General features: G+C 43.9%; 2 protein-coding genes across 7 annotated transcripts in view; one reads left to right on the forward strand and one right to left on the reverse strand.

Annotated features, from left to right (window-relative positions):
• slc5a10 (solute carrier family 5 member 10) overlaps positions 1 to 22,264 on the reverse strand; it is a 525,088-nt gene that overhangs the window by 258,809 nt on the left and 244,015 nt on the right. The window lies entirely within an intron of this gene.
• The window catches only part of LOC106591573 (protein FAM83G), a 146,390-nt gene continuing 144,465 nt past the window's right edge, over positions 20,340 to 22,264 (forward strand). Inside the window, exon 1 of one of the 2 annotated variants that reach the window (XM_045690469.1) lies at positions 20,340 to 21,900. In XM_045690469.1, the coding sequence (XP_045546425.1) occupies positions 21,385 to 21,900 (516 nt within the window). In that variant the 5' untranslated portion in view covers positions 20,340 to 21,384. The remainder of the gene's footprint in view (positions 21,901 to 22,264) is intronic. The other variant, XM_045690470.1, reaches the window with a different exon arrangement.

The following is a 22,264-nucleotide window of genomic DNA, read 5'->3' on the forward strand; positions in this document are numbered from 1 at the left end:
ACAGGACAGACAGGACAGACTGACTGGCTGATGTTATCTACTGTTATTCAGAACAGGACAGACAGGACAGACTGACTGGCTGATGTTATCTACTGTTATTCAGAACAGGACAGGACAGACAGGACAGACTGGCGGATGTTATCTACTGTTATTCAGAACAGGACAGACAGGACAGACTGGCTGTTGTTATCTACTGTTATTCAGAACAGGACAGACAGGATGATGTTATCTACTGTTATTCAGAACAGGACAGACAGGACAGACCAGCTGATGTTATCTACTGTTAATCAGAACAGGACAGACAGGACAGACTGACTGGCTGATGTTATCTACTGTTATTCAGAACAGGACAGACAGGACAGACTGACTGGCTGATGTTATCTACAGTTATTCAGAACAGGCTAGACGAACAGGACAGACAGGACAGACCGGCTGATGTTATCTACTGTTATTCAGAACAGGACAGACAGGACAGACCGGCTGGTGTTATCTACTGTTATTCAGAACAAAACAGACAGGACAGACTGGCTGATGTTATCTACTGTTATTCAGAACAGGACAGACAGGACAGACCGGTTGATGTTATCTACTGTTATTCAGAACAGGACAGACTGGCTGATGTTATTTACTGTTATTCAGAACAGGACAGACAGGACAGACTGGCTGATGTTATCTACTGTTATTCAGAACAGGAGAGACTGGCTGATGTTATCTACTGTTATTCAGAACAGAACAGGACAGACAGGACAGACTGGCTGATGTTATCTACTGTTATTCAGAACAGGACAGACAGGACAGACTGACTGGCTGATGTTATCTACTGTTATTCAGAACAGGACAGACCGGCTGATGTTATCTACTGTTATTCAGAACAGGACAGGACAGACAGGACAGACTGGCGGATGTTATCTACTGTTATTCAGAACAGGACAGACAGGACAGACTGACTGATGTTATCTACTGTTATTCAGAACAGGACAGACAGGACAGACTGGCTGTTGTTATCTACTGTTATTCAGAACAGGACAGACAGGATGATGTTATCTACTGTTATTCAGAACAGGACAGACAGGACAGACCAGCTGATGTTATCTACTGTTAATCAGAACAGGACAGACAAGACAGACTGACTGGCTTATGTTATCTACTGTTATTCAGAACAGGACAGACAGGACAGACTGACTGGCTGATGTTATCTACAGTTATTCAGAACAGGACAGACGAACAGGACAGACAGGACAGACCGGCTGATGTTATCTACTGTTATTCAGAACAGGACAGACAGGACAGACCGGCTGGTGTTATCTACTGTTATTCAGAACAGGACAGACAGGACAGACTGGCTGATGTTATCTACTGTTATTCAGAACAGGACAGACAGGACAGACCGGTTGATGTTATCTACTGTTATTCAGAACAGGACAGACTGGCTGATGTTATTTACTGTTATTCAGAACAGGACAGACAGGACAGACTGGCTGATGTTATCTACTGTTATTCAGAACAGGAGAGACTGGCTGATGTTATCTACTGTTATTCAGAACAGAACAGGACAGACAGGACAGACTGGCTGATGTTATCTACTGTTATTCAGAACAGGACAGACAGGACAGACTGGCTGATGTTATCTACTGTTATTCAGAACAGGACAGACAGGCTGATGTTATCTACTGTTATTCAGAACAGGACAGACAGGACAGACCGGCTGATTTTATCTACTGTTATTCAGAAAAGGACAGACGAACAGGACAGACAGGATAGACCGGCTGATGTTATCTACTGTTATTCAGAACAGGACAGACAGGACAGACTGACTGGCTGATGTTATCTACTGTTATTCAGAACAGGACAGACAGGACAGACCAGCTGATGTTATCTACTGTTATTCAGAACAGGACAGACAGGACAGACTGACTGGCTGATGATATCTACTGTTATTCAGAACAGGACAGACAGGACAGACTGACTGGCTGATGTTATCTACTGTTATTCAGAACAGGACAGGACAGACAGGACAGACTGGCGGATGTTATCTACTGTTATTCAGAACAGGACAGACAGGACAGACTGGCTGTTGTTATCTACTGTTATTCAGAACAGGACAGACAGGATGATGTTATCTACTGTTATTCAGAACAGGACAGACAGGACAGACCAGCTGATGTTATCTACTGTTAATCAGAACAGGACAGACAGGACAGACTGACTGGCTGATGTTATCTACTGTTATTCAGAACAGGACAGACAGGACAGACTGACTGGCTGATGTTATCTACAGTTATTCAGAACAGGACAGACGAACAGGACAGACAGGACAGACCGGCTGATGTTATCTACTGTTATTCAGAACAGGACAGACAGGACAGACCGGCTGGTGTTATCTACTGTTATTCAGAACAAGACAGACAGGACAGACTGGCTGATGTTATCTACTGTTATTCAGAACAGGACAGACAGGACAGACCGGTTGATGTTATCTACTGTTATTCAGAACAGGACAGACTGGCTGATGTTATTTACTGTTATTCAGAACAGGACAGACAGGACAGACTGGCTGATGTTATCTACTGTTATTCAGAACAGGAGAGACTGGCTGATGTTATCTACTGTTATTCAGAACAGAACAGGACAGACAGGACAGACTGGCTGATGTTATCTACTGTTATTCAGAACAGGACAGACAGGACAGACTGGCTGATGTTATCTACTGTTATTCAGAACAGGACAGACAGGCTGATGTTATCTACTGTTATTCAGAACAGGACAGACAGGAGAGACCGGCTGATTTTATCTACTGTTATTCAGAACAGGACAGACGAACAGGACAGACAGGATAGACCGGCTGATGTTATCTACTGTTATTCAGAACAGGACAGACAGGACAGACTGGCTGATGTTATCTACTGTTATTCAGAACAGGACAGACAGGACAGACCGGCTGATGTTATCTACTGTTATTCAGAACATGACAGACAGACAGGACAGACCGGCTGATGTTATCTACTGTTATTCAGAACAGGACAGACAGGACAGACCAGCTGATGTTATCTACTGTTATTCAGAACAGGACAGACAGGACAGTCTGACTGGCTGATGTTATCTACTGTTATTCAGAACAGGACAAACAGGACAGACTGACTGGCTGATGTTATCTACTGTTATTCAGAACAGGACAGGACAGACAGGACAGACTGGCTGATGTTATCTACTGTTATTCAGAACATGACAGACAGGACAGACCGGTTGATGTTATCTACTGTTATTCAGAACAGGACAGACTGGCTGATGTTGTCTACTGTTATTCAGAACAGGACAGACAGGACAGACTGGCTGATGTTATCTACAGTTATTCAGAACAGGACAGACGAACAGGACAGACAGGACAGACCGGCTGATGTTATCTACTGTTATTCAGAACAGGACAGACAGGACAGACCGGCTGATGTTATCTACTGTTATTCAGAACAGGACAGACAGGACAGACTGGCTGATGTTATCTACTGTTATTCAGAACAGGACAGACAGGACAGACTGGCTGATGTTATCTACAGTTATTCAGAACAGGACAGACGAACAGGACAGATAGGACAGACCGGCTGATGTTATCTACTGTTATTCAGAACAGGACAGACAGGACAGACCGGCTGATGTTATCTAATGTTATTCAGAACAGGACAGACAGGACAGACTGGCTGATGTTATCTACTGTTATTCAGAACAGGACAGACTGGCTGATGTTATATACTGTTATTCAGAACAGGACAGACAGGACAGACTGGCTGATGTTATCTACAGTTATTCAGAACAGGACAGACGAACTGGACAGATAGGACAGACCGGCTGATGTTATCTACTGTTATTCAGAACAGGACAGACTGGACAGACCGGCTGATGTTATCTAATGTTATTCAGAACAGGACAGACAGGACAGACTGGCTGATGTTATCTACTGTTATTCAGAACAGGACAGACTGGCTGATGTTATCTACTGTTATTTAGAAGAGGACAGACAGGACAGACTGGCTGATGTTATCTACTGTTATTCAGAACAGGACAGACAGGACTGACTGGCTGTTGTTATCTACTGTTATTCAGAACAGGACAGACAGGACAGACTGGCTGATGTTATCTACTGTTATTCAGAACAGGACAGACAGGACAGACTGGCTGATGTTATCTACCGTTATTCAGAACAGGACAGACGAACAGGACAGATAGGACAGACCGGCTGATGTTATCTACTGTTATTCAGAACAGGACAGACAGGACAGACCGGCTGATGTTATCTAATGTTATTCAGAACAGGACAGACAGGACAGACTGGCTGATGTTATCTACTGTTATTCAGAACAGGACAGACTGGCTGATGTTATCTACTGTTATTCAGAACAGGACAGACAGGACAGACTGGCTGATGTTATCTACAGTTATTCAGAACAGGACAGACGAACTGGACAGATAGGACAGACCGGCTGATGTTATCTACTGTTATTCAGAACAGGACAGACAGGACAGACCGGCTGATGTTATCTAATGTTATTCAGAACAGGACAGACAGGACAGACTGGCGGATGTTATCTACTGTTATTCAGAACAGGACAGACAGGACTGACTAGCTGTTGTTATCTACTGTTATTCAGAACAGGACAGACAGGATGATGTTATCTACTGTTATTCAGAACAGGACAGACAGGACAGACCAGCTGATGTTATCTACTGTTATTCAGAACAGGACAGACAGGACAGACTGACTGGCTGATGTTATCTACTCTTATTCAGAACAGGACAGACAGCACAGACTGACTGGCTGATGTTATCTACTGTTATTCAGAACAGGACAGGACAGACAGGACAGACTGGCTGATGTTATCTACTGTTATTAAGAACAGGACAGACAGGACAGACCAGTTGATGTTATCTACTGTTATTCAGAACAGGACAGACGAACAGGACAGACAGGACAGACCGGCTGATGTTATCTACAGTTATTCAGAACAGGACAGACAGGACAGACCGGCTGATGTTATCTACTGTTATTCAGAATAGGACAGACAGGACAGACCGGCTGATGTTATCTACTGTTATTCAGAACAGGACAGACAGGACAGACTTGCTGATGTTATCTACTGTTATTCAGAACAGGACAGACAGGACAGACCGGTTGATGTTATCTACTGTTATTCAGAACAGGACAGACTGGCTGATGTTATCTACTGTTATTCAGAACAGGACAGACAGGACAGACTGGCTGATGTTATCTACTGTTATTCAGAACAGGACAGACAGGACAGACTGGCTGATGTTATCTACAGTTATTCAGAACAGGACAGACGAACAGGACAGAAAGGACAGACCGGCTGATGTTATCTACTGTTATTCAGAACAGGACAGACAAGACAGACCGGCTGATGTTATCTACCGTTATTCAGAACAGGACAGACAGGACAGACTGGCTGATGTTATCTACTGTTATTCAGAACAGGACAGACTGGCTGATGTTAACTACTGTTATTCAGAACAGGACAGACAGGACAGACCGGCTGATGTTATCTACTGTTACTCAGAACAGGACAGACAGGACAGACTGGCTGATGTTATCTACTGTTATTCAGAACAGGACAGACAGGACAGACTGGCTGATGTTATCTACTCTTATTCAGAACAGGACAGACAGACAGGACAGACCAGCTGATGTTATCTACTGTTATTCAGAACAGAACAGGACAGACAGACAGGACAGACCAGCTGATGTTATCTACTGTTATTCAGAACAGGACAGACAGGACAGACCGGCTGATGTTATCTACTGTTATTCAGAACAGGACAGACAGGACAGACTGGCTGTTGTTATCTACTGTTATTCAGAACAGGACAGACAGGATGATGTTATCTACTGTTATTCAGAACAGGACAGACAGGACAGACCGGCTGATGTTATCTACTGTTATTCAGAACAGGACAGACAGGACAGACTGGCTGTTGTTATCTACTGTTATTCAGAACAGGACAGACAGGATGATGTTATCTACTGTTATTCAGAACAGGACAGACAGGACAGACCAGCTGATGTTATCTACTGTTATTCAGAACAGGACAGACAGGACAGACTGACTGGCTGATGTTATCTACTGTTATTCAGAACAGGACAGACAGGACAGACTGACTGGCTGATGTTATCTACTGTTATTCAGAACAGGACAGGACAGACAGGACAGACTGGCGGATGTTATCTACTGTTATTCAGAACAGGACAGACAGGACAGACTGGCTGTTGTTATCTACTGTTATTCAGAACAGGACAGACAGGATGATGTTATCTACTGTTATAAAGAACAGGACAGACAGGACAGACCAGCTGATGTTATCTACTGTTAATCAGAACAGGACAGACAGGACAGACTGACTGGCTGATGTTATCTACTGTTATTCAGAACAGGACAGACAGCACAGACTGACTGGCTGATGTTATCTACAGTTATTCAGAACAGGACAGACGAACAGGACAGACAGGACAGACCGGCTGATGTTATCTACTGTTATTCAGAACAGGACAGACAGGACAGACCGGCTGATGTTATCTACTGTTATTCAGAACAGGACAGACAGGACAGACTGGCTGATGTTATCTACTGTTATTCAGAACAGGACAGACTGGCTGATGTTATCTACTGTTATTCAGAACAGGACAGACAGGACAGACTGGCTGATGTTATCTACTGTTATTCAGAACAGGACAGACAGGACAGACTGTCTGATGTTATCTACTGTTATTCAGAACAGGACAGACAGGACAGACTGGCTGATGTTATCTACTGTTATTCAGAACAGGACAGACAAGGACAGACTGGCTGATGTTATCTACTGTTATTCAGAACAGGACAGACAGGACAGACTGGCTGATGTTATCTACTGTTATTCAGAACAGGACAGACAGGACAGACTGGCTGATGTTATCTACTGTTATTCAGAACAGGACAGACAGGACAGACTGGCTGATGTTATCTACTGTTATTCAGAACAGGACAGACAGGACAGACTGGCTGATGTTATCTACTGTTATTCAGAACAGGACAGACAAGGACAGACTGGCTGATGTTATCTACTGTTATTCAGAACAGGACAGACAGACAGGACAGACCAGCTGATGTTATCTACTGTTATTCAGAACAGAACAGGACAGACAGACAGGACAGACCAGCTGATGTTATCTACTGTTATTCAGAACAGGACAGACAGGACAGACCAGCTGATGTTATCTACTGTTATTCAGAACAGGACAGACAGGACAGACTGACTGGCTGATGTTATCTACTGTTATTCAGAACAGTACAGACAGGACAGACTGACTAGCTGATGTTATCTACTGTTATTCAGAACAGGACAGGACAGACAGGACAGACTGGCTGATGTTATCTACTGTTATTCAGAACATGACAGACAGGACAGACCGGTTGATGTTATCTACTGTTATTCAGAACAGGACAGACTGGCTGATGTTATCTACTGTTATTCAGAACAGGACAGACAGGACAGACTGGCTGATGTTATCTACAGTTATTCAGAACAGGACAGAAGAACAGGACAGACAGGACAGACCGGCTGATGTAATCTACTGTTATTCAGAACAGGACAGACAGGACAGACCGGCTGATGTTATCTACTGTTATTCAGAACAGGACAGACAGGACAGACTGGCTGATGATATCTACTGTTATTCAGAACAGGACAGACAGGACAGACTGGCTGATGTTATCTACAGTTATTCAGAACAGGACAGACGAACAGGACAGACAGGACAGACCGGCTGATGTTATCTACTGTTATTCAGAACAGGACAGACTGGCTGATGTTATCTACTGTTATTTAGAACAGGACAGACAGGACAGACTGGCTGATGTTATCTACTGTTATTCAGAACAGGACAGACAGGCTGATGTTATCTACTGTTATTCAGAACAGGACAGACAGGACAGACCGGCTGTTGTTATCTACTGTTATTCAGAACAGGACAGACAGGACAGACTGGCTGTTGTTATCTACTGTTATTCAGAACAGGACAGACAGGATGATGTTATCTACTGTTATTCAGAACAGGACAGACAGGACAGACCAGCTGATGTTATCTACTGTTATTCAGAACAGGACAGACAGGACAGACTGACTGGCTGATGTTATCTACTGTTATTCAGAACAGGACAGACAGGACAGACTGACTGGCTGATGTTATCTACTGTTATTCAGAACAGGACAGACAGGACAGACTGACTGGCTGATGTTATCTACTGTTATTCAGAACAGGACAGACCGGCTGATGTTATCTACTGTTATTCAGAACAGGACAGGACAGACAGGACAGACTGGCGGATGTTATCTACTGTTATTCAGAACAGGACAGACAGGACAGACTGACTGATGTTATCTACTGTTATTCAGAACAGGACAGACAGGACAGACTGGCTGTTGTTATCTACTGTTATTCAGAACAGGACAGACAGGATGATGTTATCTACTGTTATTCAGAACAGGACAGACAGGACAGACCAGCTGATGTTATCTACTGTTAATCAGAACAGGACAGACAGGACAGACTGACTGGCTGATGTTATCTACTGTTATTCAGAACAGGACAGACAGGACAGACTGACTGGCTGATGTTATGTACAGTTATTCAGAACAGGACAGACGAACAGGACAGACAGGACAGACCGGCTGATGTTATCTACTGTTATTCAGAACAGGACAGACAGGACAGACCGGCTGGTGTTATCTACTGTTATTCAGAACAGGACAGACAGGACAGACTGGCTGATGTTATCTACTGTTATTCAGAACAGGACAGACAGGACAGACCGGTTGATGTTATCTACTGTTATTCAGAACAGGACAGACTGGCTGATGTTATTTACTGTTATTCAGAACAGGACAGACAGGACAGACTGGCTGATGTTATCTACTGTTATTCAGAACAGGAGAGACTGGCTGATGTTATCTACTGTTATTCAGAACAGGAGAGACTGGCTGATGTTATCTACTGTTATTCAGAACAGAACAGGACAGACAGGACAGACTGGCTGATGTTATCTACTGTTATTCAGAACAGGACAGACAGGACAGACTGGCTGATGTTATCTACTGTTATTCAGAACAGGAGAGACTGGCTGATGTTATCTACTGTTATTCAGAACAGAACAGGACAGACAGGACAGACTGGCTGATGTTATCTACTGTTATTCAGAACAGGACAGACAGGACAGACTGGCTGATGTTATCTACTGTTATTCAGAACAGGACAGACAGGCTGATGTTATCTACTGTTATTCAGAACAGGACAGACAGGACAGACCGGCTGATTTTATCTACTGTTATTCAGAAAAGGACAGACGAACAGGACAGACAGGATAGACCGGCTGATGTTATCTACTGTTATTCAGAACAGGACAGACAGGACAGACCGGCTGTTGTTATCTACTGTTATTCAGAACAGGACAGACAGGACAGACTGGCTGTTGTTATCTACTGTTATTCAGAACAGGACAGACAGGATGATGTTATCTACTGTTATTCAGAACAGGACAGACAGGACAGACCAGCTGATGTTATCTACTGTTATTCAGAACAGGACAGACAGGACAGACTGACTGGCTGATGTTATCTACTGTTATTCAGAACAGGACAGACAGGACAGACTGACTGGCTGATGTTATCTACTGTTATTCAGAACAGGACAGACAGGACAGACTGACTGGCTGATGTTATCTACTGTTATTCAGAACAGGACAGACCGGCTGATGTTATCTACTGTTATTCAGAACAGGACAGGACAGACAGGACAGACTGGCGGATGTTATCTACTGTTATTCAGAACAGGACAGACAGGACAGACTGACTGATGTTATCTACTGTTATTCAGAACAGGACAGACAGGACAGACTGGCTGTTGTTATCTACTGTTATTCAGAACAGGACAGACAGGATGATGTTATCTACTGTTATTCAGAACAGGACAGACAGGACAGACCAGCTGATGTTATCTACTGTTAATCAGAACAGGACAGACAGGACAGACTGACTGGCTGATGTTATCTACTGTTATTCAGAACAGGACAGACAGGACAGACTGACTGGCTGATGTTATCTACAGTTATTCAGAACAGGACAGACGAACAGGACAGACAGGACAGACCGGCTGATGTTATCTACTGTTATTCAGAACAGGACAGACAGGACAGACCGGCTGGTGTTATCTACTGTTATTCAGAACAGGACAGACAGGACAGACTGGCTGATGTTATCTACTGTTATTCAGAACAGGACAGACAGGACAGACCGGTTCATGTTATCTACTGTTATTCAGAACAGGACAGACTGGCTGATGTTATTTACTGTTATTCAGAACAGGACAGACAGGACAGACTGGCTGATGTTATCTACTGTTATTCAGAACAGGAGAGACTGGCTGATGTTATCTACTGTTATTCAGAACAGGAGAGACTGGCTGATGTTATCTACTGTTATTCAGAACAGAACAGGACAGACAGGACAGACTGGCTGATGTTATCTACTGTTATTCAGAACAGGACAGACAGGACAGACTGGCTGATGTTATCTACTGTTATTCAGAACAGGAGAGACTGGCTGATGTTATCTACTGTTATTCAGAACAGAACAGGACAGACAGGACAGACTGGCTGATGTTATCTACTGTTATTCAGAACAGGACAGACAGGACAGACTGGCTGATGTTATCTACTGTTATTCAGAACAGGACAGACAGGCTGATGTTATCTACTGTTATTCAGAACAGGACAGACAGGACAGACCGGCTGATTTTATCTACTGTTATTCAGAAAAGGACAGACGAACAGGACAGACAGGATAGACCGGCTGATGTTATCTACTGTTATTCAGAACAGGACTGACAGGACAGACTGACTGGCTGATGTTATCTACTGTTATTCAGAACAGGACAGACAGGACAGACCAGCTGATGTTATCTACTGTTATTCAGAACAGGACAGACAGGACAGACTGACTGGCTGATGTTATCTACTGTTATTCAGAACAGGACAGACAGGACAGACTGACTGGCTGATGTTATCTACTGTTATTCAGAACAGGACAGGACAGACAGGACAGACTGGCGGATGTTATCTACTGTTATTCAGAACAGGACAGACAGGACAGACTGGCTGTTGTTATCTACTGTTATTCAGAACAGGACAGACAGGATGATGTTATCTACTGTTATTCAGAACAGGACAGACAGGACAGACCAGCTGATGTTATCTACTGTTAATCAGAACAGGACAGACAGGACAGACTGACTGGCTGATGTTATCTACTGTTATTCAGAACAGGACAGACAGGACAGACTGACTGGCTGATGTTATCTACAGTTATTCAGAACAGGCTAGACGAACAGGACAGACAGGACAGACCGGCTGATGTTATCTACTGTTATTCAGAACAGGACAGACAGGACAGACCGGCTGGTGTTATCTACTGTTATTCAGAACAAAACAGACAGGACAGACTGGCTGATGTTATCTACTGTTATTCAGAACAGGACAGACAGGACAGACCGGTTGATGTTATCTACTGTTATTCAGAACAGGACAGACTGGCTGATGTTATTTACTGTTATTCAGAACAGGACAGACAGGACAGACTGGCTGATGTTATCTACTGTTATTCAGAACAGGAGAGACTGGCTGATGTTATCTACTGTTATTCAGAACAGAACAGGACAGACAGGACAGACTGGCTGATGTTATCTACTGTTATTCAGAACAGGACAGACAGGACAGACTGGCTGATGTTATCTACTGTTATTCAGAACAGGACAGACAGGCTGATGTTATCTACTGTTATTCAGAACAGGACAGACAGGACAGACCGGCTGATTTTATCTACTGTTATTCAGAACAGGACAGACGAACAGGACAGACAGGATAGACCGGCTGATGTTATCTACTGTTATTCAGAACAGGACAGACAGGACAGACTGGCTGATGTTATCTACTGTTATTCAGAACAGGACAGACAGGACAGACCGGCTGATGTTATCTACTGTTATTCAGAACATGACAGACAGACAGGACAGACCGGCTGATGTTATCTACTGTTATTCAGAACAGGACAGACAGGACAGACCAGCTGATGTTATCTACTGTTATTCAGAACAGGACAGACAGGACAGTCTGACTGGCTGATGTTATCTACTGTTATTCAGAACAGGACAGACAGGACAGACTGACTGGCTGATGTTATCTACTGTTATTCAGAACAGGACAAACAGGACAGACTGACTGGCTGATGTTATCTACTGTTATTCAGAACAGGACAGGACAGACAGGACAGACTGGCTGATGTTATCTACTGTTATTCAGAACAGGACAGACAGGCTGATGTTATCTACTGTTATTCAGAACAGGACAGACAGGACAGACCGGCTGATTTTATCTACTGTTATTCAGAAAAGGACAGACGAACAGGACAGACAGGATAGACCGGCTGATGTTATCTACTGTTATTCAGAACAGGACAGACAGGACAGACTGACTGGCTGATGTTATCTACTGTTATTCAGAACAGGACAGACAGGACAGACCAGCTGATGTTATCTACTGTTATTCAGAACAGGACAGACAGGACAGACTGACTGGCTGATGTTATCTACTGTTATTCAGAACAGGACAGACAGGACAGACTGACTGGCTGATGTTATCTACTGTTATTCAGAACAGGACAGGACAGACAGGACAGACTGGCGGATGTTATCTACTGTTATTCAGAACAGGACAGACAGGACAGACTGGCTGTTGTTATCTACTGTTATTCAGAACAGGACAGACAGGATGATGTTATCTACTGTTATTCAGAACAGGACAGACAGGACAGACCAGCTGATGTTATCTACTGTTAATCAGAACAGGACAGACAGGACAGACTGACTGGCTGATGTTATCTACTGTTATTCAGAACAGGACAGACAGGACAGACTGACTGGCTGATGTTATCTACAGTTATTCAGAACAGGCTAGACGAACAGGACAGACAGGACAGACCGGCTGATGTTATCTACTGTTATTCAGAACAGGACAGACAGGACAGACCGGCTGGTGTTATCTACTGTTATTCAGAACAAAACAGACAGGACAGACTGGCTGATGTTATCTACTGTTATTCAGAACAGGACAGACAGGACAGACCGGTTGATGTTATCTACTGTTATTCAGAACAGGACAGACTGGCTGATGTTATTTACTGTTATTCAGAACAGGACAGACAGGACAGACTGGCTGATGTTATCTACTGTTATTCAGAACAGGAGAGACTGGCTGATGTTATCTACTGTTATTCAGAACAGAACAGGACAGACAGGACAGACTGGCTGATGTTATCTACTGTTATTCAGAACAGGACAGACAGGACAGACTGGCTGATGTTATCTACTGTTATTCAGAACAGGACAGACAGGCTGATGTTATCTACTGTTATTCAGAACAGGACAGACAGGACAGACCGGCTGATTTTATCTACTGTTATTCAGAACAGGACAGACGAACAGGACAGACAGGATAGACCGGCTGATGTTATCTACTGTTATTCAGAACAGGACAGACAGGACAGACTGGCTGATGTTATCTACTGTTATTCAGAACAGGACAGACAGGACAGACCGGCTGATGTTATCTACTGTTATTCAGAACATGACAGACAGACAGGACAGACCGGCTGATGTTATCTACTGTTATTCAGAACAGGACAGACAGGACAGACCAGCTGATGTTATCTACTGTTATTCAGAACAGGACAGACAGGACAGTCTGACTGGCTGATGTTATCTACTGTTATTCAGAACAGGACAAACAGGACAGACTGACTGGCTGATGTTATCTACTGTTATTCAGAACAGGACAGGACAGACAGGACAGACTGGCTGATGTTATCTACTGTTATTCAGAACATGACAGACAGGACAGACCGGTTGATGTTATCTACTGTTATTCAGAACAGGACAGACTGGCTGATGTTGTCTACTGTTATTCAGAACAGGACAGACAGGACAGACTGGCTGATGTTATCTACAGTTATTCAGAACAGGACAGACGAACAGGACAGACAGGACAGACCGGCTGATGTTATCTACTGTTATTCAGAACAGGACAGACAGGACAGACCGGGCTGATGTTATCTACTGTTATTCAGAACAGGACAGACAGGACAGACTGGCTGATGTTATCTACTGTTATTCAGAACAGGACAGACAGGACAGACTGGCTGATGTTATCTACAGTTATTCAGAACAGGACAGACGAACAGGACAGATAGGACAGACCGGCTGATGTTATCTACTGTTATTCAGAACAGGACAGACAGGACAGACCGGCTGATGTTATCTAATGTTATTCAGAACAGGACAGACAGGACAGACTGGCTGATGTTATCTACTGTTATTCAGAACAGGACAGACTGGCTGATGTTATATACTGTTATTCAGAACAGGACAGACAGGACAGACTGGCTGATGTTATCTACAGTTATTCAGAACAGGACAGACGAACTGGACAGATAGGACAGACCGGCTGATGTTATCTACTGTTATTCAGAACAGGACAGACTGGACAGACCGGCTGATGTTATCTAATGTTATTCAGAACAGGACAGACAGGACAGACTGGCTGATGTTATCTACTGTTATTCAGAACAGGACAGACTGGCTGATGTTATCTACTGTTATTTAGAAGAGGACAGACAGGACAGACTGGCTGATGTTATCTACTGTTATTCAGAACAGGACAGACAGGACTGACTGGCTGTTGTTATCTACTGTTATTCAGAACAGGACAGACAGGACAGACTGGCTGATGTTATCTACTGTTATTCAGAACAGGACAGACAGGACAGACTGGCTGATGTTATCTACCGTTATTCAGAACAGGACAGACGAACAGGACAGATAGGACAGACCGGCTGATGTTATCTACTGTTATTCAGAACAGGACAGACAGGACAGACCGGCTGATGTTATCTAATGTTATTCAGAACAGGACAGACAGGACAGACTGGCTGATGTTATCTACTGTTATTCAGAACAGGACAGACTGGCTGATGTTATCTACTGTTATTCAGAACAGGACAGACAGGACAGACTGGCTGATGTTATCTACAGTTATTCAGAACAGGACAGACGAACTGGACAGATAGGACAGACCGGCTGATGTTATCTACTGTTATTCAGAACAGGACAGACAGGACAGACCGGCTGATGTTATCTAATGTTATTCAGAACAGGACAGACAGGACAGACTGGCGGATGTTATCTACTGTTATTCAGAACAGGACAGACAGGACTGACTGGCTGTTGTTATCTACTGTTATTCAGAACAGGACAGACAGGATGATGTTATCTACTGTTATTCAGAACAGGACAGACAGGACAGACCAGCTGATGTTATCTACTGTTATTCAGAACAGGACAGACAGGACAGACTGACTGGCTGATGTTATCTACTCTTATTCAGAACAGGACAGACAGCACAGACTGACTGGCTGATGTTATCTACTGTTATTCAGAACAGGACAGGACAGACAGGACAGACTGGCTGATGTTATCTACTGTTATTAAGAACAGGACAGACAGGACAGACCAGTTGATGTTATCTACTGTTATTCAGAACAGGACAGACGAACAGGACAGACCGGCTGATGTTATCTACAGTTATTCAGAACAGGACAGACAGGACAGACCGGCTGATGTTATCTACTGTTATTCAGAATAGGACAGACAGGACAGACCGGCTGATGTTATCTACTGTTATTCAGAACAGGACAGACAGGACAGACTTGCTGATGTTATCTACTGTTATTTAGAAGAGGACAGACAGGACAGACTGGCTGATGTTATCTACTGTTATTCAGAACAGGACAGACAGGACTGACTGGCTGTTGTTATCTACTGTTATTCAGAACAGGACAGACAGGACAGACTGGCTGATGTTATCTACTGTTATTCAGAACAGGACAGACAGGACAGACTGGCTGATGTTATCTACCGTTATTCAGAACAGGACAGACGAACAGGACAGATAGGACAGACCGGCTGATGTTATCTACTGTTATTCAGAACAGGACAGACAGGACAGACCGGTTGATGTTATCTACTGTTATTCAGAACAGGACAGACTGGCTGATGTTATCTACTGTTATTCAGAACAGGACAGACAGGACAGACTGGCTGATGTTATCTACTGTTATTCAGAACAGGACAGACTGGCTGATGTTATCTACTGTTATTCAGAACAGGACAGACAGGACAGACTGGCTGATGTTATCTACTGTTTTTCAGAACAGCACAGACAGGACAGACCGGCTGATGTTATCTACTGTTATTCAGAACAGGACAGACAAGACAGACCGGCTGATGTTATCTACTGTTATTCAGAACAGGACAGACAGGACAGACTGGCTGATGTTATCTACTGTTATTCAGAACAGGACAGACTGGCTGATGTTAACTACTGTTATTCAGAACAGGACAGACAGGACAGACCGGCTGATGTTATCTACTGTTACTCAGAACAGGACAGACAGGACAGACTGGCTGATGTTATCTACTGTTATTCAGAACAGGACAGACAGGACAGACTGGCTGATGTTATCTACTCTTATTCAGAACAGGACAGACAGACAGGACAGACCAGCTGATGTTATCTACTGTTATTCAGAACAGAACAGGACAGACAGACAGGACAGACCAGCTGATGTTATCTACTGTTATTCAGAACAGGACAGACAGGACAGACCGGCTGATGTTATCTACTGTTATTCAGAACAGGACAGACAGGACAGACTGGCTGTTGTTATCTACTGTTATTCAGAACAGGACAGACAGGATGATGTTATCTACTGTTATTCAGAACAGGACAGACAGGACAGACCGGCTGATGTTATCTACTGTTATTCAGAACAGGACAGACAGGACAGACTGGCTGTTGTTATCTACTGTTATTCAGAACAGGACAGACAGGATGATGTTATCTACTGTTATTCAGAACAGGACAGACAGGACAGACCAGCTGATGTTATCTACTGTTATTCAGAACAGGACAGACAGGACAGACTGACTGGCTGATGTTATCTACTGTTATTCAGAACAGGACAGACAGGACAGACTGACTGGCTGATGTTATCTACTGTTATTCAGAACAGGACAGGACAGACAGGACAGACTGGCGGATGTTATCTACTGTTATTCAGAACAGGACAGACAGGACAGACTGGCTGTTGTTATCTACTGTTATTCAGAACAGGACAGACAGGATGATGTTATCTACTGTTATAAAGAACAGGACAGACAGGACAGACCAGCTGATGTTATCTACTGTTAATCAGAACAGGACAGACAGGACAGACTGACTGGCTGATGTTATCTACTGTTATTCAGAACAGGACAGACAGGACAGACTGACTGGCTGATGTTATCTACAGTTATTCAGAACAGGACAGACGAACAGGACAGACAGGACAGACCGGCTGATGTTATCTACTGTTATTCAGAACAGGACAGACAGGACAGACCGGCTGATGTTATCTACTGTTATTCAGAACAGGACAGACAGGACAGACTTGCTGATGTTATCTACTGTTATTCAGAACAGGACAGACAGGACAGACCGGTTGATGTTATCTACTGTTATTCAGAACAGGACAGACTGGCTGATGTTATCTACTGTTATTCAGAACAGGACAGACAGGACAGACTGGCTGATGTTATCTACTGTTATTCAGAACAGGACAGACAGGACAGACCGGCTGATTTTATCTACTGTTATTCAGAACAGGACAGACGAACAGGACAGACAGGATAGACCGGATGATGTTATCTACTGTTATTCAGAACAGGACAGACAGGACAGACCGGCTGATGTTATCTACTGTTATTCAGAACAGGACAGACAGGACAGACTGGCTGATGTTATCTACTGTTATTCAGAACAGGACAGACAGGACAGACTGGCTGATGTTATCTACTCTTATTCAGAACAGGACAGACAGACAGGACAGACCAGCTGATGTTATCTACTGTTATTCAGAACAGAACAGGACAGACAGACAGGACAGACCAGCTGATGTTATCTACTGTTATTCAGAACAGGACAGACAGACAGGACAGACCGGTTGATGTTATCTACTGTTATTCAGAACAGGACAGACTGGACAGACTGGCTGATGTTATCTACTGTTATTCAGAACAGGACAGACAGGACAGACCGGTTGATGTTATCTACTGTTATTCAGAACAGGACAGACTGGACAGACTGGCTGATGTTATCTACTGTTATTCAGAACAGGACAGACAGGACAGACTGGCTGATGTTATCTACTGTTATTCAGAACAGGACAGACAGGACAGACCGGTTGATGTTATCTACTGTTATTCAGAACAGGACAGACTGGCTGATGTTATCTACTGTTATTCAGAACAGGACAGACAGGACAGACTGGCTGATGTTATCTACTGTTATTCAGAACAGGACAGACAGGACAGACCGGCTGATGTTATCTACTGTTATTGAGAACAGGACAGACAGGACAGACTGGCTGATGATATCTACTGTTATTCAGAACAGGACAGACAGGACAGACTGGCTGATGTTATCTACAGTTATTCAGAACAGGACAGACGAACAGGACAGACAGGACAGACCGGCTGATGTTATCTACTGTTATTCAGAACAGGACAGACAGGACAGACTGGCTGATGTTATCTAATGTTATTCAGAACAGGACAGACTGGCTGATGTTATCTACTGTTATTTAGAACAGGACAGACAGGACAGACTGGCTGATGTTATCTACTGTTATTCAGAACAGGACAGACAGGACAGACTGGCTGTTGTTATCTACTGTTATTCAGAACAGGACAGACAGGACAGACCAGCTGATGTTATCTACTGTTATTCAGAACAGGACAGACAGGACAGACTGGCTGATGTTATCTACTGTTATTCAGAAACGGACAGACAGGACAGACCTGCTGATGTTATCTACAGTTATTCAGAACAGGACAGACAGACAGACAGGACAGACCGGCTGATGTTATCTACTGTTATTCAGAACAGGACAGACAGGACAGACTGGCTGATGTTATCTACCGTTATTCAGAACAGGACAGACAGGACAGACTGGCTGATGTTATCTACTGTTATTCAGAACAGGACAGACAGGACAGACTGGCTGATGTTATCTACTGTTATTCAGAACAGGACAGACAGGACAGACTGGCTGATTTTCATTATTCTAACCTGCCATGTTCATTATCCCAACCTGCCATGTTCATTATCCTAACCTGCCATGTTCATTATCATAACCTGCCATGTTCATTATCCTAACCTGCCATGTTCATTATCATAACCTGCCATGTTCATTATCCTAACTTTCCATGTTCATTATCCTAACCTGCCATGTTCATTATCCTAACCTGCCATTTTCATTATCCTAACCTGCCATGTTCATTATCCTAACCTGCCATGTTCATTATCCTAACCTGCCATGTTCATTATCCTAACCTGCCATGTTCATTATCCTAAACTGCCATTTTCATTATCCTAACCTGCCATGTTCATTATCCTAACCTGCCATGTTAATTATCCTAACCTGCCATGTTCATTATCCTAACCTGCCATGTTCATTATCCTAACCTGCCATGTTCATTATCCTAACCTTCCATGTTAATTATCCTAACCTGCCATGTTCATTATCCTAACCTTAACCTGCCATGTTCATTATCCTAACCTGCCATGTTCATTATCCTAACCTGCCATGTTCATTATCCTAACCTTAACCTGCCATGTTCATTATCCTAACCTGCCATGTTCATTATCCTAAACTGCCATTTTCATTATCCTAACCTGCCATGTTCATTATCCTAACCTGCCATGTTAATTATCCTAACCTGCCATGTTCATTATCCTAACCTTAACCTGCCATGTTCATTATCCTAACCTGCCATGTTCATTATCCTAACCTATTTGTGCACATTCACCTTCTGCTACCGTTTCTGTCAAACCGTTTTGAAGCGCATGTCCGATAAATCTAACGTACGCACCACAAAGAACGGGTCCCCAACTGCATCTGCGACGCAACTCTGCAAGGCAAACGCAGCGTTACATAGGAAATGAATGTACTTGTGGTGTATCGAAACGAAAAGAACACAGTCGGTGTGATCGAGGCGTAACCTGCTACATTAAAGTAAATTCTGACTAAAAACTGGATCCCTTCTAGCCACGACCCAGACGGCCGGGTAATGGTGTTTCTAGGTTCTCTAACCGGACACTCCGCCCTTCAGTCCCCCGGTGAGGACAGCTTCCGTTACAGACAGACACGTTAGAGATTCTCCGCGATTTCGGGGATCATTAGCGGTTATTTATCCGGTCGTTTTATATTCGGAACATTTTTGGGGGGATTTTGGTTTATAAAAGGGAAAACACCACTTCTGGAAGAAACAACGAACAAGAGTTTTATCTCGAAACTGATTCAACTTTCACCCGTTTTCTGGAGGAACGGAACGGAACGGGGATCTAGGAAGTGTTTCGTTTCCAGTCAAATAAAAACCGAGAGAAATAAAAAATAAAGAAATAAAGAAAGGACAAGAAGAGTTTATTTTCCCTGTAAAAGTTTTTTAAAACCGCAGACAGACGAGACTTGTTTAAAAAAAAAAGAGTCTCATCATCAGAATAGTTGAACAAGTTACCGACGTCCACATCCGGTTGGATTAAAGAACAGCTGCTGTCTGACTCAGACTAAAACACATCCCGGACCGGGGACTTGGAGCGGTCATGTGTGACGGGCGTGGCGTGGCGGAGGATTTATCCCGGGTTTACCTGTGTCTGCGTGTTTGTACATGAAGATGTTTTTTTTTTGAGTCTCCACTGGGAGATTAACCCGTGATAATCTCACAGAGAGACATTTCACATTCAGTCTGGAACAATTTACTTCCGCTCTATTGTATTGTGTAGTGTGGTGTGTTTTTACAACACGACGAGACGCACCCGACTCCCTTTTGGACGAGCCGGTACTTTATATGGTGCTACCGATTAATAACCCGTCGGTCTGTCTCGGGTTTCTGTCGGGTTTTTCAGGAGAAAAGTTGTATTTATTTAGTGTTTTATGGGAACACGTCGTGGGAAACACGGATACCAATACAACATGAGACAGTTGAACTCTTTCGGAGAAAAAAGGTTTTGATTAAAAAAATCTCCCGGGTGATTTAACCCGTCATGTTCTTCAGTAACACTCCGCTCTGTAATATTTATTGCGTTATATATTATTGATCCGTCCGGGATTTGATCAGTCAGGTATTGATCAAGTGTAGAGGCCATGGCTCTGTCTCAGGTACAGTGTCTAGATGAGCATCACATCAACTGGCGTGTGACCGAGTCCAAACCAGAGTTTTTCTACAGCGAGGACCAACGTCTCGCTTTAGAGGTTCTGCTAACCGGTGGACGAGATGCCTTCAACAGCTACCTCAGTGACCACGATCTACGACACTTCCTGTCCGAACCGGAGACCTTACGGCTGGAGGGCACCGTGGTGGTCTACCGGCCCGGGAACGAGGCGGGAGCGAACGACCCGTCCGCGAAGGAGTACGACGGAGGAAACGGACCGCTGTCGTTACAGTACTGGCCCGACCGCTCTGAAGGTTCTATACCCGACCTGGATCTGGGCTGGCCCGACGCCGCGTCGTACAGAGGAGTGACGCGGGTCAACGTGCACACGCAGCCACCGGCTGATGGTCAAACGCACATCAAGGAAGTGGTTCGGAAGATTATAGCCCAGGCTCAGAAGGTAGACTACACACAGGACAGTCTACAGACTATAGCCCAGGCTCAGAAGGTAGACTACACACAGTACAGTCTACAGACTATAGACTACACACAGTACAGTCTACAGACTATAGACTACAGACTATAGGACAGGCAGACAGAGTACCGACTATATTCTCCAGGTGATAGCAGTAGTGATGTTGACATCAGGACCTGTTAGATGGGTCAGGGTTATAACCACTGTGTGTCTATTCTCCCAGGTTATAGCAGTAGTGATGTTGACATAAGGACCTGTTAGATGAGTCAGGGTTATAACCACTGTGTGTCTATTCTCCCAGGTTATAGCAGTAGTGATGTTGACATAAGGACCTGTTAGGTGGGTCAGGGTTATAACCACTGTGTGTCTATTCTCCCAGGTTATAGCAGTAGTGATG

Source organism: Salmo salar, chromosome ssa12 (assembly GCF_905237065.1).
Source record: "Salmo salar chromosome ssa12, Ssal_v3.1, whole genome shotgun sequence".
NCBI lineage: Eukaryota > Metazoa > Chordata > Actinopteri > Salmoniformes > Salmonidae > Salmo > Salmo salar.